Source organism: Cloeon dipterum, chromosome 1 (genome assembly GCF_949628265.1).
Source record: "Cloeon dipterum chromosome 1, ieCloDipt1.1, whole genome shotgun sequence".
NCBI lineage: Eukaryota > Metazoa > Arthropoda > Insecta > Ephemeroptera > Baetidae > Cloeon > Cloeon dipterum.
In genome coordinates, this window is record NC_088786.1 from 34,442,812 (window position 1) to 34,469,630 (window position 26,819).

At 43.8% G+C, this 26,819-nt stretch overlaps 5 protein-coding genes across 5 annotated transcripts in view; 3 read left to right on the plus strand and 2 right to left on the minus strand.

Annotated features, from left to right (window-relative positions):
• The first annotated feature begins 3 nt into the window (after nucleotides 1-3).
• mRpL38 (mitochondrial ribosomal protein L38) lies at nucleotides 4-2,626 on the plus strand. Its single transcript, XM_065483678.1, has 8 exons — nucleotides 4-289; nucleotides 1,144-1,302; nucleotides 1,356-1,564; nucleotides 1,620-1,738; nucleotides 1,805-1,963; nucleotides 2,013-2,143; nucleotides 2,197-2,284; nucleotides 2,339-2,626. Exons 1-8 carry the CDS (start codon nucleotides 157-159, stop codon nucleotides 2,592-2,594), a joined length of 1,254 nt encoding a protein of 417 aa, XP_065339750.1. The 5' UTR covers nucleotides 4-156; the 3' UTR covers nucleotides 2,595-2,626.
• A 28-nt stretch (nucleotides 2,627-2,654) lies between these two features.
• On the minus strand, nucleotides 2,655-5,132 carry LOC135939359 (transcription activator GAGA-like). The gene is made up of 6 exons (XM_065483691.1): nucleotides 4,836-5,132; nucleotides 4,558-4,754; nucleotides 4,323-4,505; nucleotides 4,163-4,265; nucleotides 3,997-4,101; nucleotides 2,655-3,425 (listed from the first exon to the last, which is right to left on the minus strand). The coding sequence occupies exons 1-6, from the start codon at nucleotides 4,846-4,848 to the stop codon at nucleotides 2,965-2,967; spliced, it is 1,062 nt and encodes a 353-aa protein (XP_065339763.1). The 5' UTR covers nucleotides 4,849-5,132; the 3' UTR covers nucleotides 2,655-2,964.
• A 315-nt stretch (nucleotides 5,133-5,447) lies between these two features.
• Nucleotides 5,448-7,259, plus strand: ORMDL (Orosomucoid 1-like). Its single transcript, XM_065483715.1, has 4 exons — nucleotides 5,448-5,650; nucleotides 6,001-6,175; nucleotides 6,381-6,532; nucleotides 6,600-7,259. The coding sequence occupies exons 2-4, from the start codon at nucleotides 6,005-6,007 to the stop codon at nucleotides 6,733-6,735; spliced, it is 459 nt and encodes a 152-aa protein (XP_065339787.1). The 5' UTR covers nucleotides 5,448-5,650; nucleotides 6,001-6,004; the 3' UTR covers nucleotides 6,736-7,259.
• A 38-nt stretch (nucleotides 7,260-7,297) lies between these two features.
• Nucleotides 7,298-26,819, minus strand: part of wb (wing blister) — a 43,915-nt gene continuing 24,393 nt past the window's right edge. Inside the window, exons 7-50 of the mRNA XM_065483606.1 lie at nucleotides 26,639-26,794; nucleotides 26,361-26,580; nucleotides 25,115-25,523; nucleotides 24,754-24,976; nucleotides 24,244-24,478; nucleotides 23,699-23,896; nucleotides 23,528-23,634; nucleotides 23,266-23,443; nucleotides 18,547-18,653; nucleotides 18,309-18,492; nucleotides 18,082-18,221; nucleotides 17,793-18,023; nucleotides 17,601-17,741; nucleotides 17,434-17,547; nucleotides 17,200-17,382; nucleotides 16,839-17,149; nucleotides 16,421-16,694; nucleotides 16,134-16,324; nucleotides 15,878-16,071; nucleotides 15,578-15,819; nucleotides 15,411-15,522; nucleotides 15,206-15,356; nucleotides 14,997-15,153; nucleotides 14,778-14,942; nucleotides 14,563-14,720; nucleotides 14,367-14,505; nucleotides 12,547-12,784; nucleotides 12,315-12,488; nucleotides 12,094-12,260; nucleotides 11,927-12,041; nucleotides 11,529-11,874; nucleotides 11,067-11,370; nucleotides 10,848-11,013; nucleotides 10,542-10,795; nucleotides 10,346-10,489; nucleotides 10,138-10,289; nucleotides 9,886-10,083; nucleotides 9,376-9,697; nucleotides 9,180-9,314; nucleotides 8,967-9,122; nucleotides 8,759-8,915; nucleotides 8,564-8,697; nucleotides 8,277-8,505; nucleotides 7,298-8,055 (exon numbers count right to left, since the gene is read on the minus strand). Of these exons, the coding sequence (XP_065339678.1) occupies nucleotides 7,907-8,055; nucleotides 8,277-8,505; nucleotides 8,564-8,697; nucleotides 8,759-8,915; nucleotides 8,967-9,122; nucleotides 9,180-9,314; nucleotides 9,376-9,697; nucleotides 9,886-10,083; nucleotides 10,138-10,289; nucleotides 10,346-10,489; nucleotides 10,542-10,795; nucleotides 10,848-11,013; nucleotides 11,067-11,370; nucleotides 11,529-11,874; nucleotides 11,927-12,041; nucleotides 12,094-12,260; nucleotides 12,315-12,488; nucleotides 12,547-12,784; nucleotides 14,367-14,505; nucleotides 14,563-14,720; nucleotides 14,778-14,942; nucleotides 14,997-15,153; nucleotides 15,206-15,356; nucleotides 15,411-15,522; nucleotides 15,578-15,819; nucleotides 15,878-16,071; nucleotides 16,134-16,324; nucleotides 16,421-16,694; nucleotides 16,839-17,149; nucleotides 17,200-17,382; nucleotides 17,434-17,547; nucleotides 17,601-17,741; nucleotides 17,793-18,023; nucleotides 18,082-18,221; nucleotides 18,309-18,492; nucleotides 18,547-18,653; nucleotides 23,266-23,443; nucleotides 23,528-23,634; nucleotides 23,699-23,896; nucleotides 24,244-24,478; nucleotides 24,754-24,976; nucleotides 25,115-25,523; nucleotides 26,361-26,580; nucleotides 26,639-26,794 (8,460 nt within the window). The 3' untranslated portion in view covers nucleotides 7,298-7,906. The remainder of the gene's footprint in view (nucleotides 8,056-8,276; nucleotides 8,506-8,563; nucleotides 8,698-8,758; nucleotides 8,916-8,966; nucleotides 9,123-9,179; nucleotides 9,315-9,375; nucleotides 9,698-9,885; nucleotides 10,084-10,137; nucleotides 10,290-10,345; nucleotides 10,490-10,541; nucleotides 10,796-10,847; nucleotides 11,014-11,066; nucleotides 11,371-11,528; nucleotides 11,875-11,926; nucleotides 12,042-12,093; nucleotides 12,261-12,314; nucleotides 12,489-12,546; nucleotides 12,785-14,366; nucleotides 14,506-14,562; nucleotides 14,721-14,777; nucleotides 14,943-14,996; nucleotides 15,154-15,205; nucleotides 15,357-15,410; nucleotides 15,523-15,577; nucleotides 15,820-15,877; nucleotides 16,072-16,133; nucleotides 16,325-16,420; nucleotides 16,695-16,838; nucleotides 17,150-17,199; nucleotides 17,383-17,433; nucleotides 17,548-17,600; nucleotides 17,742-17,792; nucleotides 18,024-18,081; nucleotides 18,222-18,308; nucleotides 18,493-18,546; nucleotides 18,654-23,265; nucleotides 23,444-23,527; nucleotides 23,635-23,698; nucleotides 23,897-24,243; nucleotides 24,479-24,753; nucleotides 24,977-25,114; nucleotides 25,524-26,360; nucleotides 26,581-26,638; nucleotides 26,795-26,819) is intronic.
• LOC135939368 (uncharacterized) lies at nucleotides 13,397-14,373 on the plus strand. Its single transcript, XM_065483703.1, has one exon. The coding sequence runs from the start codon at nucleotides 13,432-13,434 to the stop codon at nucleotides 14,356-14,358; it is 927 nt and encodes a 308-aa protein (XP_065339775.1). The 5' UTR covers nucleotides 13,397-13,431; the 3' UTR covers nucleotides 14,359-14,373.

The window sequence follows — 26,819 nt, forward strand, 5'->3', positions numbered from 1 at the left end:
GGCACTGGCCTCGAACTTGAGTGCCCGATTCCTGACTGAGTTTGCATTTTGCTGACTAAACTTTCGTGAAAATAGACTGGAGGAGACCGCAAATTATCTACCTGATAATTATTGGAAAAGGGCGAAGTGTTCTGAAGGACAGAAAAGCGCACAAAAATGGCTCTCAGCGTGTTACGGCGGATAACATCATTGCGGCCGTCCGGCAAGTTTGCGCGCAGCCTCTTTGTTGCCAAGAATAAAGATCTCGATTTACCCGCTTTTGGAAAAACTTTGGAGGAACAACTCAAAGGTGAGTTAAATCATTGATTGTTTGGTTATAGTTTAAACTATGCGAAAATGTCTTTGTACGCGACTGTAGGGTCTTTGTTTACATTTTTTTTTTTAGAAGCATGGCCGCGATGATCGATGATTGTTGAAACTTCACGGAAAAATCATTGAATTTAATTTGGAAGTAAAACAAAAGGAGATTGAGATTCACTGAAGTAAAATTAATATAGAAAAAGTTGCAAAAAGAACTGGTCTGCTTGTATTGCACGGGCTGCCACAAAGCACCTACTCCCGGGCGCGATCCCACTACTGCCCAACACGAGGGCTTTTGGCTGCTGGGTTTCCCCCCTGGCCCGGTACACCCTTCCTTAGCCAACCTGCTGGCCCCGGATTCCTCCAAGGTCACCATGTTGATGCCAGGCTTAGTGTGGACGCCCAGTCAACATAGGCCACTAGGCAGCAGGACTCCCGTCCTCAAAGCATCCTCAATTCTAAGCCTCCCAGTAGCGGGATTACAGGAGCGCGCCACTACTCCCAGCGAAGATAGCTGCTGTACTTTTGTGCGTTTATACCGTGAAACTTAACCTGCAGGCGTCTAGTCGCCTAGTTACCGCGTAGATGACAAAATAAGATGATTTGAATTTATTCAGTATGATTTAAATTAAATATTTAAATTGTATAATAAACAAAATCGAGCAAATGGGCGTGGAATTGAAAAATTGTAAAATAAAACTCCTTGTGGGAGTAACCATTGTAAAATCAGTAGATTTAAATTCACCCACAAAGTTTTTACCTTTTCCTTTAATGTTTTTTAAATGTTTTAGACGGTGTTTAATGGTATAATTATTTAACTCACGAACGAATATTATGTTTCAGAGAAACAGGTTCAAGACCCAGCTGTTTATTACCAGGTGGACATCGGTCTGCCTCGAGAGTCGTTTTCGAAGAGACGGGACAACGCTTCAGACCAAGTAGCTCATTTAAAAAAGCTCAAGTCTGATGCAAACCTGGAGAAACTTTCGCGCCACGGAAAATGTGAGCTTATCAATTCTGATTAATTTGATTGATTCTGAAATCTGAATTCACAGTGGAAATTCCTATGGATGAAGTCCGGCAAGACTGGCTGAAAGAAAAGGGTACGCAGCACGTCAAGGAAATTGCTGAGCACTACGGAGTATTCCAGCACCTGTTCGGCGACGCTTATTTCTTCCCTCGTGTGCCCTTGGACGTGGCTTATGACCAAGGGGATGACGTTTTTGCGCCAGTTTGCTTTGGAAACCAGCTCAAACCGAAGGAGGTGCGGAATTTGTAAAGCTTTGAAGATTTTTGTGTTAAGGGTAGAATTTTTGTAGGTGTTGAAGCAACCTGTCATTCAATTCAAGAGCGATCCAGACACCTTTTGGACGCTGGTGCTCACCAATCCTGATGGACATTTAACCAAGGAGAACAGTGAATATGTTCATTGGATGATGTAAGTTTGTACACAATTGAACATTCCTTTCATAGTTCGTGAACGCCGAAATTTTCAATTTTTCAGTGGCAACATCCCAGGATCGGATGTTTCCAAAGGAGATGTGATATTTGATTATTTGCAACCGTTTCCTCTGAAGGGAGTTGGCTACCAGAGAATGGTTTTTGTTTTATACAAGCAGGAAAAGAAACTGGAATTTTCGCAGCTGAAGAAATCGCAGCCAAGGTGGGCGTTTGTTAAATCGTCTTAACCCCAAATAACATTCTGCATTCAGTTTGGCAGATCGCACCTTCAGCACCTACGAGTTCTACCGGGATAGACAAGATGTAATGACACCTGCTGGCCTTGCATTTTTCCAGACAGATTGGGACAGAAGCGTCACTGATTTCTTCCACAGAACTTTGGGTTTGTCTTTTGATATATTAACAATCCTCTAATTATTTTTTTCAATTCTACAGGACAAGAGGAACCAATTTACGAGTACGATTTTCCAGAGCCTTTCTATGAACGCCAAACTTATTTCCCCAAGTTGGAGCCGTTCAATGTGTAAGTTCTTAAATGCTGTTTGAAAATTTCCGGATTAATTTGCAAAATATTTAGATACTTGGACAAATACCGCGACCCAAAAGACATAAACCGGGATTACTTGGTTCAACGGTTGGCAAAGGAGAATCCATTCGCCAAGCCAAAACCGAAGCTGCGATTCCCGAATGCCGAGCCACTGCCTAGAGACATGCCAACCTGGCTGCAGGACAAGATAAAACGAGACCGATTGGGCTGGGGAAGAATCAACGAAGTCGAGGAATATGAGGGTCCACCAACTGATTCGCTGCACGCAAATCGTGGACTTATGTAGTCAAATAAATTAGATCTTTGTTGAATTGCAAATGCCAGAGTTTTAATTAACAGTCCCAGGTGAGGGGTGCAAATGTATTACATGTTTATTGCGTCATACAGAAGAGATATACTTTGGTGGGACTTGATGAATGAACCTTAAACTGCAATAAATAATATATGTATGTATGTCTTAATATCTGAACGGAAGAGTAACTAATGTACAACACTCATGAGAATGTAATTAATCACCACTGCTTCACTCCACACTGAATCCCTATTTCTGCGGCTGACACGAGTCAGCAGTAGTATTTGTCACTGCGGTGCGTATGTAGGACCAACTCCCACGCTCGTTTGATCACTCCGGCCAATAACCACATGGCCCCCCACCCCTATACCTCGGAATGGCTGCCAGGGTCGGCTCGGGGCACGATTCCGACCCCTCGGAAGGCGCTGGCGTGCTGGTCGATGGGGCGGTGCGGGTCCAGCAGCCCGTCCGGGTGCGTGTAGCTGAAAAAGCTGCTGGCCACCGTCGACGCCGGCTGCATGCACGACGCGGCCACCTCTGGCACCAGGTTGCCAAGCGGCGGGGGTGGCGGCTCGGCGGCCTCCATCACGGGCTGGCACAGCGCAGACGGCAGCACCACCATCGTCGAACTGCTGTCCGATGACAGAGGCGCGGGCGAGCTTGACGACTGCGTGTCTCCCAGTTCGATGTTAGACGGCACCTTTCCGACGCCAAAATGCAGCATTTCCAAGTGCCTCCGCAGGTTTCTCGCCTGCCGCAACATCGCCCCGCAGAAGGGGCACGACGTAGGCTGGTCTGACGCACCTCTGATCTTGTTTGAAACACCTGCAATTGGGTTTTCGCGTTATATCTTCTGGATCTACTAAAAATGAGCAAATTAATTAATCAACTTAGTACATATTAGAACGCTACTATCTGATACTACGTATCAGTGAAACAGGTTGATTTTTGCGACGCCCTTGAGCGTGACCGTGACCACCGCTTACGTGTGGCAACGCCGCACATAAGCTGCCGTTCCCTCCATCTTCGATGCAGGCATTCTTATGGAGCAGCGTTGCCACATCACCTGACAGTCAAGTTCAAGGCTGTCGCGAAAATCAGCCACAAAAATTAATAGTTTTAATTATTGCATAAATTATCAAATCAAATCGTGAATGAACAAGGTTGCAGTAAAAACTATTTGAATGTTTTTTTCAACTCAGGAGCTGTTTCAAGAAATCATTAAATTAAATTAAATTTTAATATTTTATATATCCAAAGAATTTTGAGGCTGTTTAGAGATGTGTAGCTGTTAAGAAGTCTCCACTTTACGTCTTCTCAAATAATCGTTTGTGGAAAATTCAAACCAATCTAACAGAAGTAGCGAAAGAAAATACTCCATTCGAGGAAATGTCACCTGAACCATCTGATGAGTTTTCATTTGTACAAACTGGTGTGACTGCAACTTGGGCTTCAGGGTCCGCAGATCGCTTTTTCTTCTGTCCTGAACTTCCTGTTTGAGCTAAAAGAATTGGAAAAGTTTACCCACCGATTTCCTCGAGATTGTGGTAAAAAAAACTCACATTCACTGCACGATTTCCTCTTCGTCTTCTTTTTTGGCTTTGCAGGAAAGAGCATGTTGATAGCATCTTTCGATATGAACTGACTGGTCTCCTCAAATTTGATCTGCGTCACAAAATGAGAATATCAGCATCACCTCTAATGAAGAGTAACAATAATTACATCGGGATGAAGGGCTCCTGGCGCCAGTCCTTGGATGTTGAGACACTGCGCCGCCTGAAGCAGGGATGGTAGGTGGTCAGGGTCGACGCTCACTTCCCCGTGGTAGACGAACTCAAGAAGAGCCTCCATGTCTTTCGGGCTTACGCCGGGAATGACCAGAATCGGGTGGTTGCACGATGCGTTCTAAAATGATATAAAGTAGGTTAGCCAGTGAATGTTCCTAACTGTATTATACCTTGAGGAGATCAAGAAGAAATGGACTAGCAGCCGAAAGTACTATTTTGTGCGCAGGAAAGCTGCGTCCACCCGCGGACAGGGTGACGTCCACAAGGTGGCCTTGGTTACGAAAATTCTGGATCGAAGTAGCCAGAGACGAGCTGAAGTCCCCCCAGGTTAAGTTGTAGAGCTGGTTGTTTCCATCGGGTTTCTCCGCTGAAAAAAATTATTCATGAATAAAATTTCAATCTTTTAGCGGCTAGAAGAAATAAATGACATTCCTGTGAGATAACTTACCCGTGGAGCTCATCTTCGTTTGCCGAGATGTTCTTCAATTGAGGTCGAAGTGAAAGAAAGGCAAGACGCGTAGCACACTGCTTTCACGCGTGAAAGAAGAGCAGCGGTATCGCGATTTTTCAATGCGATTCGAAGCTTCTGCACCAATTATCAGTGCACCGAGAGTGAAAACTACCTTCAATCAGCAGAATTGGCCATAAGGTAAGGGCACAATTAAGCAAAAAGTGTTTGTAAGCAAAACAGCACTAAACACAGTAGGCGTCACCGAAAACCCTTTCTGATTTATTGATGTTGATGATGGTCGTGTGACGTGTGGAGGCGCTGCAAACGCGGTCAATAGTTTTGAGACTACCGGTTTTTTCATTTGCATGATAATTTTAATTTAATTTGATTTGATTCGTCTTAAAGCTTTTTTAAACATTTTAAATGATTTGAAAAAAAGTATCTTGCCTGCATTAAGAGGTGCTTACTGATTCTCCATCAAGTTATGATTGCCATTTTTATTTTCTTGGAGAAGTCAATTAACCGGTTCTGTCAGCTGCTCTTTGTTATTATTATCTTTCTTTCTTTCAGTGATCAGTGACATCTCACCTGCATTTCACTACGCTCCGCAGCAATTGAGTTCTGAACTTCTGAGTCTTTAGTAAGAGTGCTTTTATCACCACCTGGGAGTTTTAATCGCATCTCAAGAATCATTCGAAAATTATTTCCTGTAGAAGATCTCTACATACAGCTTTTTCTGTGTTCATCCTAAAGCCAGCTGCATCATATTTGGCTTCTACATACATACCTTTTAAAAGATATTAATGAATCAGGTTTGTAAAATATGGTGTCAGTTCTAAACTTACAGGTTTTGGCGAAATAATGCTTAGATATTTGTAATGTGCGGCAAAATGAATCATTGTTTCATCATTAAATTGATATTTTTATGTTTGAATTTTTTTAATTCTGCTTTTGGTTTTGCATATGGATTTTTTGCCGTCTCTATATTTTCAGTAACGAATTCGTGATTAAAGATTGCGCGTGCATTGACGTACAACGTTATCATAATTGAAATAATAAGTTCACAATACTTCCAAATTGTACTTTTATTGTTAGCTGTATTTTAATTAGTATTGTTGTATAATTTAAGCATAATATATTAATCCTATGTATTTATGTGCAGCACCATGCTGGTCGGAGGCCACGGATACAGCAATCCTAACGCGAGCTGGCTGGACAATCGAGGACTGTGGTTAAGCTACGGAATCAGCTTTCTAGTGCTGCACCTCTCTCTGCTCAGCATTCCATTTATTTCCACGTCTACCGCGTGGACCTTGACAAACCTCATCCACAGCCTGGTACAAAGTCCTTTTTATGTATCTATTTACACATCAGAAAGTCATCAATCAGATCTTTATTTTAAATCGTGTTGTTTCTGAGCGATCAATGACGTCATTCGATATAAAACAATAATCTTCTTTATTTTTTATAAGGAGCAGTTGTTAGTTTCTCTAATTATAAATTATCATCGCATGTTTTATAAATGTTGTGTTTTGATTCCAGTTCCACTTAGTATTCCTGCATATTTTGAAAGGCAGCATATGGGACACACAAGATCAGGGGAGGAGCCGCGAGCTCACTCAGTGGGAGCAAATAGACAGCGGAGTTCAATTCACATCAACAAGGAAGTTCTTCACAGCAGCTCCAGTCATTATGTGAGTGTTGACCCAATTTTTTACTCACATTCAGTATAAAACGGCGTTTTTTTCCGTTCAATTCCAGGTTCCTACTGACCACCTTCTACACAAAGTACGACAACGTCCACTTCATCATTAACTTTGTGTCGCTGTTGATCGTTCTGTTGCCAAAATTGCCCCAGTTTCACGAAGTGAGATTGTTCGGCATTAATCGCTATTAGTCTCCAGCACTGTTATTTTTTTCTGGGATTATTTCTCATTAAACTTAGTTCAAACAAAGCACTCAATTTCTGTCGTGATTGAGTGCATTTGCTTTTTAACCCGTGGCAGTGAGTGTGAATCCAAACTCAATCCAAATTCGTTCAAAAACACCTGATATCCCCATTAGTCACGGCTCAAATTAGTTTTGACTCTCTCTCTCTCTGATAACAATATCTTTGTTTTCATGATTTGGGTTGGTTGGAATCACAAGTAGTCCCATTACCGTTGGCAGCTATTACAGGACTAATTGTAAGTCTGATTCAGATTGTATTGCATGCCGTTCACTTGCAGTAAAATGAAAACTATTTTTAATATACGCGTGCTGAAATTTATCACAAGTATAAACCCTGTGATTTGTCAATCATACAATGACATAAATTGGAATCGAGTTAAACTAATCATCTCTTGTGCTTGTGACTTAAAAATGTGTTGAGCTATTTTGCTAATTATACTCAATTAACCAATAAACAAATGTTCAAACAAACCCGCAGGTAATAATTAACAAAAATAAAACCACCTCAGTCTAATGAAAGTAATGCAAATTTTATTGCACTTATTAATCAGGATTTGTTAAACAAACTTACAGCAATAAGTTACAAAAATACAGAAGTGCGTTTGTTGATGGGCATTCACAATTAAAATAATTCCTTACCAGAGCTAAATGTTCCTTGGCTAAAATGAGAATTTCGAGCACGACCGAAAATTATGCGAGATGAGAGCAATGAAGAAATGGAATACAACAATTATTACTGAATGTCTATCATATGGAAATAAACTGTAACTGATAATTGTGTTTGTGGATTTCACAGCCTCTATCTATCATAAGAACACATTCCATTGGACAATATTATTTATAAGGAGCCCTTGCAATTAATTTTGTTATCCTAAGTTTGAGAAAAATATGTAATCCACATTTAATTGAGTTAAACATCAAACACATTGATATTAAATTTGTTACAAAATTACAAACCAACCTGTGAACAGTGAATGGGACGGATTACTTGCGATTAATATTTTAATACTGCAGCGGTCAATTAATCGTAAACAGGGCTCTGCAATCGACAACCATTTCCCACCTCACCGAGTGGAAAATTTAATACCCTGATTTATTCTCAATTGCTTTCATTTGCGTCAGTATGTGGAGAGCGGGCACGCATTCAAAAGCACGTTGTGCAGCGCGGCCATGTCAGTCCAGTCGCGTCTTTCGCCATTGATTGCCATGTTCCGAATGCAGCCTTTGAAGTTGTCTCGCGTTTGCAGGGTCCCGAATGGAGCATTGTCTACAAAACAAATGGAGCAGGCGTTAATGACATAAACACTAATTTTAAAACCGCAGAAAAGTTCTGCTGGCTGTTTATTTTTTAATGGAACTACGGTAAACTGTACTGAAGAATTCAATAAAAAAGTCCTAACATTTCTTGAATGTTAAATATTTAAAAGTATGCAAAAAATGTCTTCTTATTAATTTAAGAAAAATGAAAAAATCTGGTTAAAAAGTTACCTGGCAAGCCACCGATGTACAAAGAACTGTTGGTGTGGGCCACCTTGAGGCCTCCATTGACCGAGTGGCCGTAGTTGGCGGTCTGCTGGTCCACCCTGAGCAGGAGCGAGTCGTTGATGTAAAAGGCTTGCACGTGGTGCCATTTGTTATCACAGGTCGTGTATTTAGAGGAGAACGTTTGCTGCACCCTAAAAGGCTTCCTGTTTCCAACGTCTCCAGACAGAATCACCTGCGAAGCGAATTTGGTTGAAAGGCGGGACTGGCTGCAGAGGTTTCGAAAAATATACCTGTCCATCGAGTATTTCCAAAGATAGCGCTGGATAACCATGAGGCTCAGAAACACTTAGCAGCACGCCGTTCAGCTCAGATGTTCGGAACTCCAGTTCAAGCTCAAACATGGACCCAACATGGAACGTGTTTTCTGCAAAGTAATTTGTCTTGTTTAAAAAAGTTTGAATTATAAAATATTTTTAAAAACTCACGATAAACGGCAAATGCGTCTCCTGGGAAGAAGGACCCAGTCTCCACCCTTGGGAAACACTGTCCTACGTTGTGGCTAGAGCCTCGGGGTCCAACCAAATCTTGGGGTTTGCCGTTCACCCTTACATTTCGCATGCAACCTTTGTAGCTTTCCGTGGTCTAGAATTCAAAATGTTAGGTCCCATTTTATATTAAGAACCAGCGCATTACCTGCTGGAAAGAGATGATGCCACCGGAATTGCTTTCTGGCAGGCCACCAACGTAAGCCGTGCTCAAAATATTCAATCGCTTCTGCACCTTCTTCCTCTCGACTTCTACTCCGTCCAGCCGCATTGTCACTCGTTGGTCAAACTTCAGCAATTCAACCTTAAAATATCAAGTTAATTAAATGCCCACTATAAAGAAAAAGTAACTCGTCATTACCTGATGCCATTTTCCGTCATTCAGAGGCTTCTGTATCCTGATTTTGTGCTCCTTTTTCGCATTTGCGAAGATCACTTCCAACTGACTGTTTTTCAGCATTAACATGAAAAAGTGGTTCTGCTTTGGTCTGATGGCCTACAGATTAAATTACGGAGAATTTCATTATATTGCATGTCCATTAAATTTTCAAACGTACTGGGAACAAAAAGAAGAGTCCATTGGGGTAGTGTGTCCGGAAATCAAACTGAATTGAGAAGTTCTTGGGAAGTCCGTTCCTCAACCACAGCTTCTGCAGAGTGACGTGGCTGTTTGGTTTGTCCCCAAACTTCACTGCGCCTGGCTCCACAGAGTAAGAGCGGCTAGACTCGCAGTGCGTCGGGCCGGCGGTGTGCGGGTCGGGAATGCTGCGCACACCATTGCTCACGGTGGACATGATCATGGACGGACTGGGTGCTGGAAGGCTGTGCCGACCAATGCCTGCTTTAGAAAAACTCTTCGGTGGCTGCATGCTCAGTAAACTGCAAAGAGAACAATTTTAATTAGAAAGAGGAATGAAACTGCCTTATATTCTAGGCTTTGTATGGTATGTGAGACGTTTTTTTTTCAGGGAGATTATTACAAATATTTTTGCGTCGTTTAAGAATGCATTTCTGGATTAATTTTAGAATATTTGCTAAAAATCCACGTTATAAGCAATATTTATTACTTATTTCCAATGACGACATCTTTGATAAAGCCATCCAGAGGTGCAAGGGAAGCTGCCAAGCCTGTTACATTGTGAGGATATTCCTCAGGCAAGCCACCGATGTACAGTCCACCCTTCTTAGGAGCCTTTATTTCAGGGTAGGACCCTTCAGGCAGTTTGGCTGCGCTGATGCTCTTGTCGTCGATGTAGAGTTCCAACCTGCGAAACTTTTATGTTAAAAAGCGCGATTCAAATTCAGTGGAAACATGATACCTTCTGTTGGACTTTATGACAGACACTGAATGAGATTTTCCATCGTTAAAGAAGCTTCCTGAACGGACGGTTGTCACAGATTTTCCACCGCCTACTTTTACATGCAACTGTCCTTTGTACAAAGACACTGAGTAGAAGGTTGCAAGGCCAGACTGGAATTTTCACGATTATTCAGTTACGCTTTGGAAACGATTCAACACAGCCTTACATCTATGCTGTAGGGATCTGAGAAAAGGAGCAGAGCGTCTGGTTGAGTAGTGGCAAATACTAGTCCAATGGATGACTTTCTGCTCAGAGTCTGGCCATCCAGTTCCAAGTACCCGTCGCCTTGGAAGCTCACAACCTTGGCAGTCTACAGGATTTTGATTAAAATCTGATATCAAGTTGATTTTTCTAGTACAAACCTCAGGCAAACACCCTGGCTCAACCGAATAATAGGGGCCACGAAGCAGGTTGTAGCCCTGGTCAGCAACCTGGAGGAAGGAGATGCACCCTCTGAAGGATCTAAGCTCAGGAGGAGGGATGGAGGACGGCGCAAGGAAGCCAGGGGGAGCTCCTCCGACAATGAATTCGCCTTCAATCAAGTCCAGTAAAGAGCCGGAAAGAGGCGGAGGAGAAGGCGCCCCACTGTGCTCTTCATCTCCAACTCTCAGCAGACCTGGAAATTTAAATAATCAGTCAGGCTCTTCATGCGCCTTTTCACAGCATACCTCGCTCTAGTCGCTTGTTTCGGTCAAAGTGCCTGGCAGCGTCTACACGAACCCACTCTCCAGTGTTGTAATTTTGAATCGTAGAGAGTTCCAGCCTCGCACTTCCACCATAATCTACCCTGAAGTGAACCCGGCCTTGCCTCAGTGACAAGGAAATCAATCGATCCTGCGTAGAAAAAAGGAGTTAACTTGTGCTTATTTAAATATGTGCATAATTACTCTCTTGGGATTGATGGCCAAAAAGAGAAGAGCGTCCTCATCATATGACTTGAAAGTAAACAGAACACTGAACTGGTACGGATTGTAAGTGACGGAACTGTCGTGGTGCAGCACGGAGTATCCATCTCCAAGGAACGAGTACGACTCCTCTTGTCTCAACTCTTCAGGCCCCTCAATGCAAGCACTGCACGAGTCTGGGCCAGAGCTCGAGTGGAAGTCCCACAGACCGAGAGGCTTTCCGTCCAGCCAAACCTGGTGGATGCAACCTGGCATGTGGGTCAGCGATATTCCTTTGGGAGTCGATCTGCAGATATTGAGCACATTAGAAAAAACCTAAATATTTGAAATGAAAAATGCTAGAAACAAAATAATTAATATAAGAATATTCCTTAAGATTTTTCTATGGAAATTAAGTTGCAATTTTTGACTTGATAACAAAGAAGTAAATTTTTAATTAAATACCCTTCAGGCCCGTCGTAGCCTCCGAGCCAGAGGAGGGCACCAGGCCCAGCGTCCATCCTCGTGAAGGCTGCCTGCGAATTGTTCTGGACCGGTTCACCCCACTTGGACGAGATGATGTGCCGCACGTTCATTCGAACGACGTGTCCAGTGCGCTCAATCTCGGCACGGTACCAGCTGCTGTCGTTAGCTAGATTGGATGAGTGGCGGATGGGCAGGTGGTGCGTGACAAAGCTGTTGCCACCGCCAAGGTCCCATGTGAAGCGCAATCTTTTGTCCCGCACCTCCAGAGCCATGAAGTCTTTGCTGATCGCAGGGTCAGACTTAAGGACGAAGATAAGTCCATCGCCTAGATAAATGTGTAATATATATGGCATTTCAACAGCAGTGAAAGTGCGTACCTGATTTTGAGGAAGCGAATGTAACCGCGATTTTGTTGGTTGCGGAGGGCTCTGCGTTGGTTTTGTACGAACGAACACAACTCCTTCCTTTCACACTTCCAAGGGAGAGTCGAATCTTTATCATAAACATTACATTTAAGCCAACAGCGCATAAAAATATGAATTACCCCATTGGCTGCATGCCTTGCTTGGGCGATTTTGTCTCTCAGTCCTTGCAGTTGGGAAGAAATGGTGTCATTCCACTGAGAGAGCCGTGCATTGTGCTGCGTAGCATCCTTTGTTAAAGACTTCAGCAGCGATTCCGACTCCCGCACATTGCTTCTCGCTTGTTCGACTACAAAAATAATTTAAATGAATAAGAGTCCCCCTCGCATTAATTGCACCTTACTTTCTTTCACGGTTTCCTGCATTTTCTCAGTTGCTCCAGATGAGATCCTCTCAAGCAAAGGTCGAAGATTGTTTTCAATGTTTTTACTCAGCCTGCTGGTATCCTTTGTAATTTCCCCTATTTTAGTTTGCATCAAGTTAGCCTTAGTTAGCGCATCAACCACAACAGGTCCCACTGTAAAAATAATTTTTAGACCTGAGGTTCCATCAAATTGATAAAAATAATAAAGTACCTTGAGATTTGACACCACTCAAGTCCGAGAGAAGCACGTCGTGTTTTGTGCTCGTTCCTTGCATATTTGTGTTGAGGCGCTGGAACTCAGTTTTCTGCACCTCAAATTTGCGCCTCAACCCTTCGACGTGCTTCACGGCGGACTGAGCATCTTCACTCAACTGCTCTGAAAACTCCCTCGCACTTTTCGCTTTGACCAATAGGGCATCTTGTCCACCTAAAGTTCCACCTGGATGGACCTGAAATGAGTCATTACAATTTTTTTAATTCACTATGGATGAGTAAAGAAGGTATAATAGATATAAATCCATTGACGTATCCTGTGCCTAACATCCTTTGTATGGAGTATTTTGTTGTTGTTGTTGCAACAATTTAAAATATAATGGCATTGTTCTGGGGGTTATTGGGGCAAACTTTTTTAATGGAAAACACCATCTCAAGGCAAATTTTGGGACTCCTCAAATATGGCACCGCAGTATTGGCTGGATTTTGCGCCGCCTTTTTCATGTATCAAAATTTCTACCGCTCGAAGAAAATTCATCACGACTCGTCGACTAACCCCTCAGCCAATACCTGCGACTCGGAGCATGACGCGTCTGGCGTGATGAGAATACTTTTGGACCCAGAGTTTGACGACGAAGACACAGACGCCAAAACAGTTTACGTCACTCTCAAAGGCTCCAGGCTGGTCATTTATGAAGCCAATGAGAGAGTTCCTAAAAGGGAGTTGTTTGACGAGCAACCCCTCGAGCTCACATTTAAGTCAAGAGCTACTTTCAACATTTATCAATGCGAGGTAAAAAATTTAAATTTCATGAATGAAATATTTATTTTCAATCATATATAGGTCCAGAGTTTGCAACAATATCAGGAGAAAAAGTGGCACATGAAATACCCGATAGTCGTAAATATTAAACAAAACAGCATGGTCGAGGAAATCTTTCTCGGCCACTCAACCAAGAGCCTGAGAAATCAAGAGCAGCTGTTTCTGTTTACTCGTTCGAACAGAGACAAGGAGGCTTGGACAAAATGGCTAATAAAAGCTTCACGCACGGACAACTTCCCTAGCAGCGAAGAGGCTCCGATATTGGCCATCAGGGCTGGAAGACCTTTAGCGGAGCCGCGACCAGTGTACATTGAGAGGAGGACAAAAAGTGTCTGGCTGAACAAACTCGTGGAGTGCATCTTCAGCCAAGACACGACTAAAAGACTGATCAAATCCATGCTGAATAAAGAAGCGGAAACTTTGCTTAGGGACATGAGAGAGCAGGGCTACTTCAATCCCATGCTGCGAGTGTCTGTGGACAACGTCGATCTTTCCAGCATGAGCGTGCCTCGTGTGATTGGAGTTGCGCCGCGCTACGAGAACGAATATGGACTGTGGGAAGAAGTGAACGTAAGGTACAGCGGGATTGTCAGCGTCACGCTCAGGATCGAGTTGAATGTGCAGGAAATGCAAGAGGCCGACATCGAATCTTTCTGGTTCGATCAGCTGCAGCACCTGGCGCACTACCCTTTTTTCAAGCGGATTCTTGAAAATACTGCGATTTTCGTTGTCATCAGTTTGGATTCTGTCAGAGGCGTACTTGCCCTGAATATCCCACACCCTCCCACTGACACGGCATGGATCGGCTTCAGATCAAACACCAGAATCAGCGTGACAGGGAAAGTGTACTGGGGCACTTTGCCTGTGCCGTTCTTCCACAACATAATCGCCTCCATGACCAACTACATGACGCAGAGTTTTTACAGACATTTCTTGGTGCCAAACATGATGCAGATCTGTCTGCCCCCGTTTTTCAATCAAATATAAATTATTACCTGCTCCTTGGCCTTGTCAGCTGCTAGTTTTGCTTCTATTGCCGATTCCCAGGCGCTGCCAATGGCGTCCACAATATTTTTGTATGCTTGAGCTGCTTTCAGAGCGAAACTTGCAAAGTCACGAGTTGCGTTGAAGCGGCTGTCGCATTTAATTTAAATTCAGATGGTGTCATCTATAAAGCTTTTAGATCTATACCTGCTCAAATCTTTGGCTTGCTGAAGAAGTCTACGTGCGTGGTCTTTGGCTGGAGCAGTATACTTAGTTTTGTAATGTGCATTGTCTCTATGCGATTGGCCTCTCGCATCAAGCTGCTGTGTGCGATCCCTCACGTCATCAATCAAAGTGGACAGGACCTGTGGATTTCCATGTCAAGTAGATTGCACTTTTAAAAAGAGTTCCATGTGTTTTACCTCAAAGTTTTCTCTTGCCTCGTCGAGAAACACAACTGCCTCTTTAATAAAGAGATCCCTTTCTTTTGCCGCTGCTCTCTCACCCTCTGAAGAAAATTTTATTTTTGGAATAACCTGAGCCGCCTTGTCCGCGTTTGCTGTGGTGTATCTATTTTTCTTGGAAATCTAGAAAGAAAATATTGAAATAAACCTGTGCATAAAAATTTTGTAGGATTCTACCTCGTCATATTTTTCGTTTGTTTCTTGGATGCGTTTATTCAAATCATTTATTCTAAATATGAATTCGTTGATATCATCTTGCAGTGCACCCATTGAGACAGTGGATATATTTTCTTTCATGAGTAGATTTATTTCGTTTAGCTTGTCAGTTGCATTCCTGAAAACAGTAATTTTATGATACATGGTGAGATTGAATTTTTAAACTTTACCTTAGAGTTTCATCTGCTAGCTGGCGGTGTTTTATTATCTTCGCAGAAGACATTTTATCCAAAAGAAGTCCAGCTTCTCTCAAAGTGACCGCAATATTCACTGACATCGATTCGCTTTGACGCCCATAATGACGCAAATCATCCACCACAGCTAAAATAATAAATAATCAGCGATATCTGGTAACCTTAGCTGCCTTCAAAATACCTGCAGAGTCTGATTGCATTTCATGAATGTCGTCGAGTAATTTTTGCGCGTCTTGTGCCAGTTTTCCTGAGTCTTTTGACAGATTTTGGCTGTCATCTTTTCTCCGCTTTGCCTGTTTTGAATATCATAATGAAGACAAGGGCGCAACAACAAGAGGCAAAGCGAACCTTCGCAGTAGTTTGTCGAGACTGCTTCCGCAAATTGTCTACTTCCGTATTCGGCAACGGCGTGGTGATGATCCTCTTCCACCGTTCAAAACTGTGTCTGAACCTTCCAGTGACGTCACTCTCAATGGTGCGCAGACGGTCCCACGGCACTGGCGTCAAGCCAGCCTGCTCAATCTCCATCAGGCGCGAAGACATGGTGGTCACCTCCCGCAGCAATGGACCCGTGCACGAACCTTCGCATGCTATAATCAAGGATAAAATTATAATTGAATTCAAAAAAGCCAAGACCAATCAGCTTACTCTGGCATCCCTTGTCACCCAGGATATGCCCTCGAGGACACTCCGTGCAGTCGCGGCCACCAACGCCAGGTCTGCAGTTGCAATGGCCGGTCTGCTCATGGCACTCGTCGCTTACACTTCCTCGTGGGTCGCAGTTGCACGGCTGACATGAGCCTCCGGGCATGCTTGGGAATCCAAAGTAGCCGTAAGAGCATCTGCAAGAATTTAATTAATCCTGTAAACAACATGCAATTTTTCGTTTTATTCAGGTACGCACCTCTCGCATCTGGATCCAGAGTATCCTTTTTGGCACCTGCATCTCACGTCTCTTCCTATCACGCAACTGACGGCCCTGTTACTTTGGGGAGTTGGACATGGACACGCCCGGCACGGCTCCACTTTTGGGTTTCCAAAGTAGCCGCTGGCACAGCGGTCGCATGTGACTCCTTCAGTGTTGTTTGTGCAGTTCTAAAATAGCATTTATAATTAAGTCTACACGTTCAAGAATCTCATAAGAACAACAACTGAAATTTTATCACCTCATAAGTTCAAATTTTATTTTACCTTGCACTTGCCAGTCTCGCTGTCACAGGTGGCGGATCTGGAATTGCAGGAACATGGCCTCGCCTCACCGATCAACTGTATAATGATGGTGCTGTCGGCACCGCTGCCAGGAGGATGCCACCTGTAGAATCCTATCGCAGGGTTCTGGCAGGACGAGGCTCTGTACTGATCGGGACATTGGCATTGCTCCACACCCCTGGCCAGCTGCCATGACTGAATGGGCTCCTGAGGATCTCTGGGTGCAGTGGCGTGATCCAAGGATACGTCTCTTATCCTAGATTATTTTTAATAAAAATGTTACACAAAAAGCATGGATTTTTCCTTTCAATTTGATGATGCATTTGAATTTTTAAATTATAATTGCTTTAAGCTAGAGTTTAATTTTGCAATCCAAATTTTTTAATGAGCATTTACTTACTCTACTCTCTGGAAGTCGACAGAGTCAGACGCTCTGATGAGAATGTGTTGTATATTCTGGAGCGCGAGCATCATAATCTCTCTAGTCACTGGACCAGATGCTGGACTGTGCTTGGCTTTCCAGTTTGACTCGTGGAACCGAACTTGATACTGGCCAGTGATGCTTGGTTGAGGGGAGAAGTACTCAAGAACGATTTTGTTGTTGCCTTGGATCTGAACCAGAGGGTAGGAACTTAACACGTTGGGCGGCAGAAGGGTTTGTCCTCCAGAAGATACGACGGTGAACCTCAAAAAGCCGTTGTATGACAGCACCTTGAGTTTGAATTACAGCTCTGATAGTATTAGAAACCGCAGAAATTTACCTTGTCCCCGAAAAAGGTGCTGGGTAATTTCCAGTACAAAGGAGTGTCAAAAAGATAGCTGACTCCAATTCTGACATTTCCAACGTCTCCTGGAATTATTCTCAAGTTGTTTGTAATGTTCAATTTCACAGATGTGCCGTCAGTGTTGGTCAGATTAGTGTCAGGAACTCCAGGAATCGCCAACTAAAATGGTTATTTTGAGAACATAATGGTAAAAATTTATATTTTCGTTACATTAATGTAGCAAATTTCTTGAGTATTGACTGGCGAAATCGGTGCTCCCGGCCTGAATTGCGGTTGCGGAGAGTCGTATTCAATGCTGACAGATCTCCAAGAAAGCATACGAATCTATTAAATCGTAAAATTAGAAAAAATCGCGAAGAAAAAGAGAACGCACAAACCTGTGTCCACACGAGCTGAGCTTGTTCACATTGACCTGATCTTCCGTAGCAATAGCAATGTGTACAGCCTTCAGGGTTGTCGTCGTGCATGCTGAACGTTCCCTTTTTGCACAGTTCACAGTGTTTTCCCACCGCGTTAGCCTAATCCCGAATTTGTAAGTGATAAAAACTTGTCGATTGTCTGGCTTTTACCTTGCAGTTGCACTGTCCAGTTTCATCGCAGCCACAAGGCTGGCCAAAGGGGCAGGCTTCCTTCTTGGTACCGGCGACGTTGCAGTCACAGGCCCTGCACCTTGGGAATCCGTAGTGTCCAGGCAGACACTTCTCGCATTTGTTGCCTCCAAAGCCAGGTCTGCAGGTGCACATTCCTGACCGGTGGTCGCACTGGGCAGACGTTGATCCGCCAGAGTGACAGCTGCAGGGCTGTTGGGCGAAATGGGACTTAGATGGATAAAAATTGGCGAGAGTGTCAACCAAGTACCTTGCATCCTGCGCCTTGCTGGTGGCCCCAGGCACCTTTTTTACACCTCTCGCAAGCGGAACCTTCAGAGAGAATGGGACAGACGCATCTGCCGGTGTCTGGATCGCAAATATGGCCTGGCTTGTTGCAAGGCTCGCATTCTGGAATGTAACAGCCAATACACATTGAGAGCAAATTCTCCAAAAATGATTTAAAACAAAAACAATATTTACTAAATACTCATTTACCTTTGCAACCCTGCTTTGAAAATCCAAAGTAGCCCGGTCTGCACTTTTCACAGCGGCGGCCGCCTACTCCTGGTAAGCAGGTGCACTGCCCAGTAACGATGTCGCATTTAGATCCGTCACAACCAACAGGGTCGCAGTCACAGGCCGTGCATCCGTTTCTGGACTGAAGATCCCAAAAGCCAGGCTAAAAATGGATCTTAGCGAAACCACATAGAAAAATTAGCAAGACAGGTCTTACTCGGCACTGATCACACGTTCGTCCAACGACGTTGTTCCTGCAAGAGCACTGTCCAGACACAATGTCGCAGGTGGGTCCGTTTGAGCCGTTGGGGTCACAGTTACACCCTGGTGGAAAATTTATTTTATTTATTTTATCGATGACGTGACTTCAAAATCTAGAATTGCAGGATGGCGAGAAAAAAATATTATATACATTTTTTGTTTGATCTACGAACGTGGCGTATCAAAGATTTTTTGTTGCGACCAGCTAGAGAAATAAATTATCGCCAACGCTGACTCATTCCAATTTTAGAAGCGTGGGTGTGTAGCCAATCTGGCCGCGTTAATCGAATTTGCATTCCAGGACTTCTGTATATTTTCCTGAATTTCTGCCATGCAGTTGATACGTAGGAAGAAAAAGTAGCTATGGTTTTTATTGATTTTTAATCAAACTATTAATTTTAGAGAGCAGGAAGCGAAATATTTGAAGAGGCAAGCGATACATTTGTCGACCCACACGCAATGCCAAAGCGAATTGATTACTCTGCGTGGGGGCCGTGAAAGATTACCATGATTCGGGCTAGGAAAAAAAATAATAACTGCCCGTGACAAATGAGCCGCTACAGGATTTGGCACTCTCGGCCGGTGCGCCGGGTGAAACGAGAGGAGAAGCACGGCACACACATCGTCTGGTATCACTTTAAATACGCCAAAGGATTGTTTAATATGCTGATGGCTCAAGCATCCATAAAAGGCGAGCTGTTTTCCGCACACCCGTGGGCCCGTTTGGCGAATTATGATATCCGCGGCGCGGCGCGGTTCGGCCGACCGGTCGGTCGGCTGGCCACGGGCACAATTTATATGTGTTTCGCCGTTTCACCCACCTTTCGGCTGTAGATGGATTCAATTTTGCTCACTTAATCTCGACGGCCGGCCGTGTATACACCGTGATATTTGGCAGGCCCTTTTCGAGAGCGCGCGCGCCGAGATTACATGCGGGAATGCGTTTCTGGTGGCGCCTGGCCCGGCAGCGGCCGCGCACATTTAAGCAGCTGGCCGCCTCGTTAAACAGGCCCGAGAGTGAAATAAAACATGAGATCGCCAAAACAAACAAACGACTGCTGGGTTTTCTTTTAAGTAAGATGAGTTGTTGGATCAGAGGAGAGTTTCTGCAATAAAAGGTCCCTCTGTTTGGCAGATTTCGGCGAAAAAGAAGTATGGTTGCTTGAGCCCGCATTGTTTGCGCGGCTGATAAAAGAGAAGAAAAGGCAATTGCGGGATTGATGCTATCTCAGAGTGACGCAAACCACGCACTCAACTCACGCACTGCTCGTGAATGAACTGCGTGTGGGAGGAAAATTTGAATCGATGTATCCCTCGACCAGCCGCAGCTGCGTTTTCTAAACTTGATCATTAAATTTTGTTAGCATTTGAGGCCATTCGTCAATCAAGAGCAACCACAAAGCTCGCGTTCAGCAGAGCTCTCCAAGCAATTTCTTTAAATGTAAAGGCGGCATCCGATTTTAATAAAAAATGCGCAAAAACATTCCTATAAATCGATAACCTCTGACATGGAATTTTTATTGGGATGGTTAAGAAAAAACGCTTAAGATAAAACGAGCAATATTTTAATATCGTCGCATTTTTTTTTCGAGTAAAATAAACTAGGAGCTAAGGGGAAAGAATATTATCAAGGGTCGAAATCAATACTAGAATATTATATAAGTCTGTAGCGGATAAAGTAACTTTGCAAATAGCAATAGTTACAATGACACGAGTCGTTAATCCCATTTTCTGACATGTTCCTTCTGAGGCTGTTCAACAGGCCTAATTTAATCTTTTTAGCCGCCCATATCTGATTTCAAGTGCAACTGCGTTAACGGGAACGGCGGGCAGGCGGCTCTTTTTGATACTGGCACAAATTTGATGCCTCGAATGCATCTCATTCCCTCGCAGACAAATAACAAGCCGTGAATGTGTGCATGAAACCATTCATGGAGCAGCGATGAAATATCGCTCGCAGTTGCCGTCTTTCTCACGAATGCGGCATTAGAATTGGATTACTCTTCTCCAACTGCAAGACGCGAGGTTTGTTTACGTTTGAGCGTGTAATCGTACTTTTTCATTGGAGCCGCCCGAGGCTGGGCACTGGATTCACGCTGCTTAAAATCTCGTTCCTTCTTTATATCAAAATAAAGACCGTAAAACCGCTATAAAACGCGATGTGTTTCGAGAGCCGGGCGCCGGCCAAATGCAATCGGCGTCACATTCGCTGTCATCGAATTACCACGAGCAAATTTGCATAGCGCAACATTTACGTCTCGAGAGCGTGCAATAAAATTAGAGAAGACCTGTAGCGCTTTGATTGGACCTCCATCATCTCGTGGCTGCCGCCGCGCCGCCATAAAAGTTACGATCGCCAACATTACCCTCGAGACACAGTAAATTATCGTCCACGAGGAGGTAAGTCAAAAATTATTTTCCGAGACAAGGCGAATACATAAATTGAAGTCTCGCGCGTCGTGCGTAGAGAGGCAATAATTTTGCTTTGATGGTTTAAAAGTCTGTTTTCCTTCAGACCGGAGATTAACTTATTTCACTCGAGCGGTGCGATTCGCTCATTCAAGATGTAAATTTAGATTCGAGTGTGTGTTCCTGACAAGTGTCAAAAGTGATAGTTTCGTGGCAGACGGCCCTGTAATAAATTGCTGCCAGCGTAAAAGTATTAGAGCAAACAAAAGCGGGAGCAGCCAAACAGCTCGGGGCGATTCTCAAATTTTGAGACCACACACCTTGTCCGATCCCGAATCCATCTCCTAATGGCCGCACGTGAGTAAATATTTGCATAATTTGTTTGCCATTAAGTTGTTTCGCTGATGGCTTCATTCCATCGAGTCAGCCGATGCAAAGTAATTAGAGAAGAGCACGATCGGAGCTCTAGACACAGAGAAGGAAATCCGCGATTCTCGGAATCCGCATGAGCTTGGGCTGAAAATTCTACAGAACAAGGTGTAATAAAGTGTCTGACGCAATTACACCGTCTTGCAGATTCTTGTCACGCTTTGCCGAGCTCTAATTTGTACCAGGCGGGCCTCGTGAAGCTAATTTCTCGGGCTCACGAAAAATGTCATTTGCATACGCTGAGGGTCTGAGGGAAGAAACGCGTCAAGGTGATTCATTAGCATTAACAAAAATCCTGCTCCTCGATAAGTCCTCCTAAATCACCCGGATCCAAAACAAAAAAAAAATTCGCTAGAGACATAGTATTTACCGAGCTTGAGACCGATCCACTCGCTGTGTTTCTTTCGGTCGTAGTACCTGGCCAACAACGGGTTTCTAAATTTGGTTCTGGGCGGAAATTTGGCGGCGGCGAGTGCGAGGGCAATCACGGCGAGCAAGGTGACCACCCTCATGACCTTTGGCCTCAGTCGGTGCGCGCGGAACGGAGCAAAAACGGCATCTCGCCACGGCCGGAGCGGCGCATCCTCTCCGCAGGCGCTTCCACCACTCACTGACTCAATGAATCTCGACTCTTTATGTTGTGACTGCGCTGAGAAAACGCAGGCAGACGAGGAGGAGGAGGAGAGCACGCACAAGAAGAAAGAGTGATGCCGATGAGCAGCGCTCCCGAGAACAACGCACACCATTTATCCGTAATTAGCTCATTGAACGCGTTATTCTCTGACCGCCTTCATAAAACGACATTTCAATTTGCGAAATGCATGTGCTGCAATATTTTGGCAACACGCGATTCTGCGATTCCCACGCTCGTCGATATTTCCCGGGGTTTTAAGCTGACACAACATTAATTATTTCAGACAAAAATCACAAAGATCTGAAGGATAGTGAGCATTAAATTTGTCTTTGAATTTACTCACTTACTTACCACTCAAAATCTATCAGGAAAAAGTTATCTGATATTATTGCCAATAAATTTTATTCGATATTGTCGGCGCCTTTTTTGCTAATCCTAAGTGTCGCCTTCGTATTAATATCAACTCGAGTGAATCCAATTGGTTGATCAGAAGTAAAGAGGTGTCGATTCGTGAGCTGTCAGTGAGCGGTTAAAAAGTTTGATGAGAGTGCCGATCGAGAGTTGCTGCTTTTCGGTTTTGCGGTCATTCCGAAAGAGTGCTCCTCCGCACAGCAGCTCGCAGTGTGTACACTCATTGGCCGCGCGAAAATATTTGCACAGGTGTTATTTCACTTACACCGCAGTGTAATTTGAATACACATTTGCGTGATGCGTTTGATATTTTTTATCCCAGTGCTCGAAGCCCAATCAATCGGGTTTATCAAAAACCAGTTTCGCGGCCGACATAATGTATATGTCGTGTTCCTCAGAAGCACTTTGTTGGCGGCGTTCCGAATTTTGAGACATTAATGTCGCGGAAGAAATTTGAAAAGTTGGCGACAAGTTTTTCTCGCATGAAGAATCAAAGAGCGCTTGTTAGATGTCGAGGAATGCCGTTTGTAAAAAATTGGAACCACTTTGCGAGCGGTCGAGCATCACGCTTATAAATCAATAAATTGTATCATTAAGTCGGCGTTTCAACGGAAATGGTTAAAAAGTTGCTTTGGCGCCACGTCAACTAGAGCGAGTCCTAAATTGTGACAAATAACTGTTCAATGTATTGTTCTAAAATTAATTGACTGGAAATGCAACCTACTTGACGAGTACAAAAATCGATTAGTCTGTGTCAAACGGAAAGCTCTATTTATTTAAGTCATCACTCACTGTGGCATCCATTTCTGCTTAGTCCAAAGTGATTCGGCAAGCAAGAATCACAGTTCTTGCCGCCAACTCCCGGTCTGCAAGGACACTGTCCTGTCCTGGGATCGCACTGGTTGCTTTCCGAGCCTTCAGGGTGGCAGCGACAGAAGGGGCAGCCCGCAGCGATGTCACCTCTTCCAGGCTGTACATACAAACAGGAAAAAGTCGCATATTAAGAATTTTTATATACAGACATCAAAGTTTGCAGGTGCAAAAAATAAATTACCTCACAACGATCGCAGGGCCTTCCTGTGATGAGCGCCGTACACTTGCACTGGCCAGTTCTCGGGTCGCAGTTGTTGCTCTCAGATCCACCAGGGTTGCACTGACAAGCTGTTGGCATCAGATACAAAAATTAAGTTCAGCTGTCTTAGCGAACATCAGGTCTGGCACTCACGGCGGCAGTCGGCACTCTCGGGGTTGCCGAAATATCCTGGAGCGCACATTTCGCAGCGCCAGCCCACTGTGTTTCCCCTGCATCGGAGACAGCGTCCTGTCAGAGGGTCGCAGCTTGGACCTTGTCCGCCGGAATGCAGTTCCGAGCACTGACACGGCTGGCAGGTCGACCCCGGCTGCGACGGGTTGCCCCAGAAACCTTTAATCATTGTAAATTTATTTTTCAAATTTATCTAATTTACAATTTAGTCAATCATTCTCATATATTCAAGATATTTAGGCTAGTAAATTAAATTCAAGACAATTTAGTTCAATCCGCCTATCTAAACTTTGCTGCATAGTAAAGAAAGGAATTTTTTGTCAACAGAATTTTCTGTCAGAATTCACTCGATTCTGACGTCAGCTTCTTTTTGAGCCTGATGATGTGCAAAAGTGAATTCAGCCAATTTTACCGTTGGACTTTCTTTACAATTCAACAAAGTATAAATTAAATGGGCCAATTCGCCGCGGCATTAACGAATAATTATATTTTGCAAAATCACTTACCTGGAGCGCATTTTTCGCAGTGAGTTCCTTCGTAGCCAGGTGGACAATCAGTGCAGACATACTCGTTTGGATTTCCAGGCACAGTGTCGCACGATGGACTAAAATTGTTAGACTCAGGGTAGTCCAGGGGACAAGCACACTTCTTGCAGGCGTCTGGTGTCCTTTGCCGAGCATCGCCGTAGTAGCCAGGCTGGCACCGTTCGCAGGTGTCGCCCTCCGTGTGGTGCTCGCAAGACTGAATTTGAAACAGGTTATAGGTTCACTCTACTTTCACCACCATTCATCATTTGGTAGAATATAATATTTTTCATTCAAGCCTTTTCAAATTAAATTTTTCATTTTTTACGCCTCTTTTGTGTCTGAAAAAAGCTTGATTTTTGGTGGTATCAGCATTTGGTTGGGGGTTTCAAAGCATTTTAAGTGCCACTTTTACTTGGAATGATGAAAACAAATGTTTAAGTAATTTTCTATGGCTTTTTGGGGAGCGAAACTAGGAGAAAAACCACTCACGCCACATTTTCCTGAGAATGGGTCGCACATTGGAGAATGCCCATTGCAATCGCATGGCAGGCACAGCCCCATGTGAAGAGTGTTGTTTTCCCGCCTGAAGCCTTCCTGGCACTTTTCGCATGAAAGGCCGGCGTAGCCATAAGGACACTGACAGCGTTCGATAAAACGGGCTGACTGGCCATCACCACCCTCGGCCCCTCTCTCTAGACTGGCTAAATTCAATCTGAAGAAGCAAAAATATTATAACTTAAAAGATTTCTTCAACAATGTAAACAATGACCAAATAATTAAATTTTAAAATTGATCCTTAAATTAATTTTCATGCAATTTAAAATAATTAAAAATCAGTTTTGAGTCTTACCTTCCTTCGATTTGATCAGTGTGGAACTTGGCCCTGATCATGACGTGCCTGAGGCCAGCCAAGACCCTGAGGAAGTCTGCGCGGCTCACAGGTCTGTCCTTGGCGGGCGGCAACATGTGCCTCCAGCCCTCTTCAGTGAGGACGACGTTGATGGTGGCGTTGGTGCCCGTGTAGGCGTTGTTGTCCAGTCCAATGGTGAGGCCATCGCCAATGAGAACAAGGTCGGCGCACATGGTCGGCCTGCCGCTGGTGTCACCACGAGCCGCTGTCCACGACAGCTCCATTTTCAGCTGCTGTCCGTAGCTGGTGAGGATGTCGGCCAGGTACTGCAACGGAGGTGCGATCCAATAGTAGTTCTCTGTTCGGAACGGAAGGTCGTCAGCAGCGATGCTCAGAGGTCCATTAGCGCCTGGAGGAGAGAGAGAACACACATAATTAAAAATAAAAACAATAAAAACGGGCATTCACAATTTATAAAATTAAAGGCGGCTTCGCGTAAAGTTACTCAGTATTTTTATCTCAGTTTAAAAAAAATAGTAAAATACAATAGGCATAAAAAATCACATCCGTTTGCCACATTTGTGTGAAACAGTTTGTTTTTATAAATTAAAAAGTGGAAGCCATGGTTGGCGTGTTGTGTGATCACATGAATTTATGATCGCGAAAAAGGCCGACTTTCAGTTCTGGTCAACCATTGCAGGGGTGACAAAATAATTCAGGACCTATATATTTTGGACATTTTAAAAAAGCTGAATCTGAATGAATTTTCTGTGCAAGAGGAAAAATGTATCGCAAAAACGCTTGAGTCAGCTAGCATGTGTATGACAGCCTGGATTTCTTTAATTTCGACAAAGAGAGTGCCCTTATTTTAAGAAATATTGTCAAAATTGTTTGAAATTGATGAATTATGACTAACTTAATTGTTCAAAACGTATGAAGCAAGACAGAGTTCATAAGAAATATTCAGGATTTAACAAATAGAGAAGTTAATTCAAAACTTTTGGGAATTTCAAAACATTTAAAAAATTATGTCACTACAATATAGATACTTAAGTTTTCTTAGAACCACCTAAACTATCTCAGTAAAATTTAGCGACTTTCTTAAAAAATTAAGCTCTTGATTTTGCCTTTTAATTAATGGGTCAATTCAAATTTAGAAAAAATGAGAAAAATAAAAAAGTTTTAAAATTTAGTGGTTATTAAAAGCCTTGATAGTTTGTGGCAGAGAACAAATTAATTGTTATACCGATTCTTGAGGCTGGGATCATTTTGGACCTCTCAAGGTCGGTGACGTGCCATCCTGCCTCTGAGCCGAGCTCGCCAAGCGAGACGGTCAGATTCGCCTCAACGCAAGTCGCTCCAGGAACGCCAGAGCAGAAGCAGGGAATGCAGCCGCCAGGGTGCTCAGCGTTCAGACCAAAGTAGCCTGGTTGGCACCGGTCACACCTTTCTCCTTCGACGTGTTCCTGAATTTATCAAAATTTAATTAAAAATCTGTACCCATGAGAAGGCATTTTGGTCTACCTTGCAGCGGCATTGTTCCTCGCAGTCTTCAGAAAAGATCGAGCCATCCTTCGAACACGGGCAAGGTTGGCAGTCAGGGAAGCCCCTGAAGCCGGCAGCACACCTGTCGCAGAGGCGGCCGCCGTACCCTGGTCTGCACTCGCACTGCCCAGGAGTCTGTGAACAGAATTTAACTGTTGAA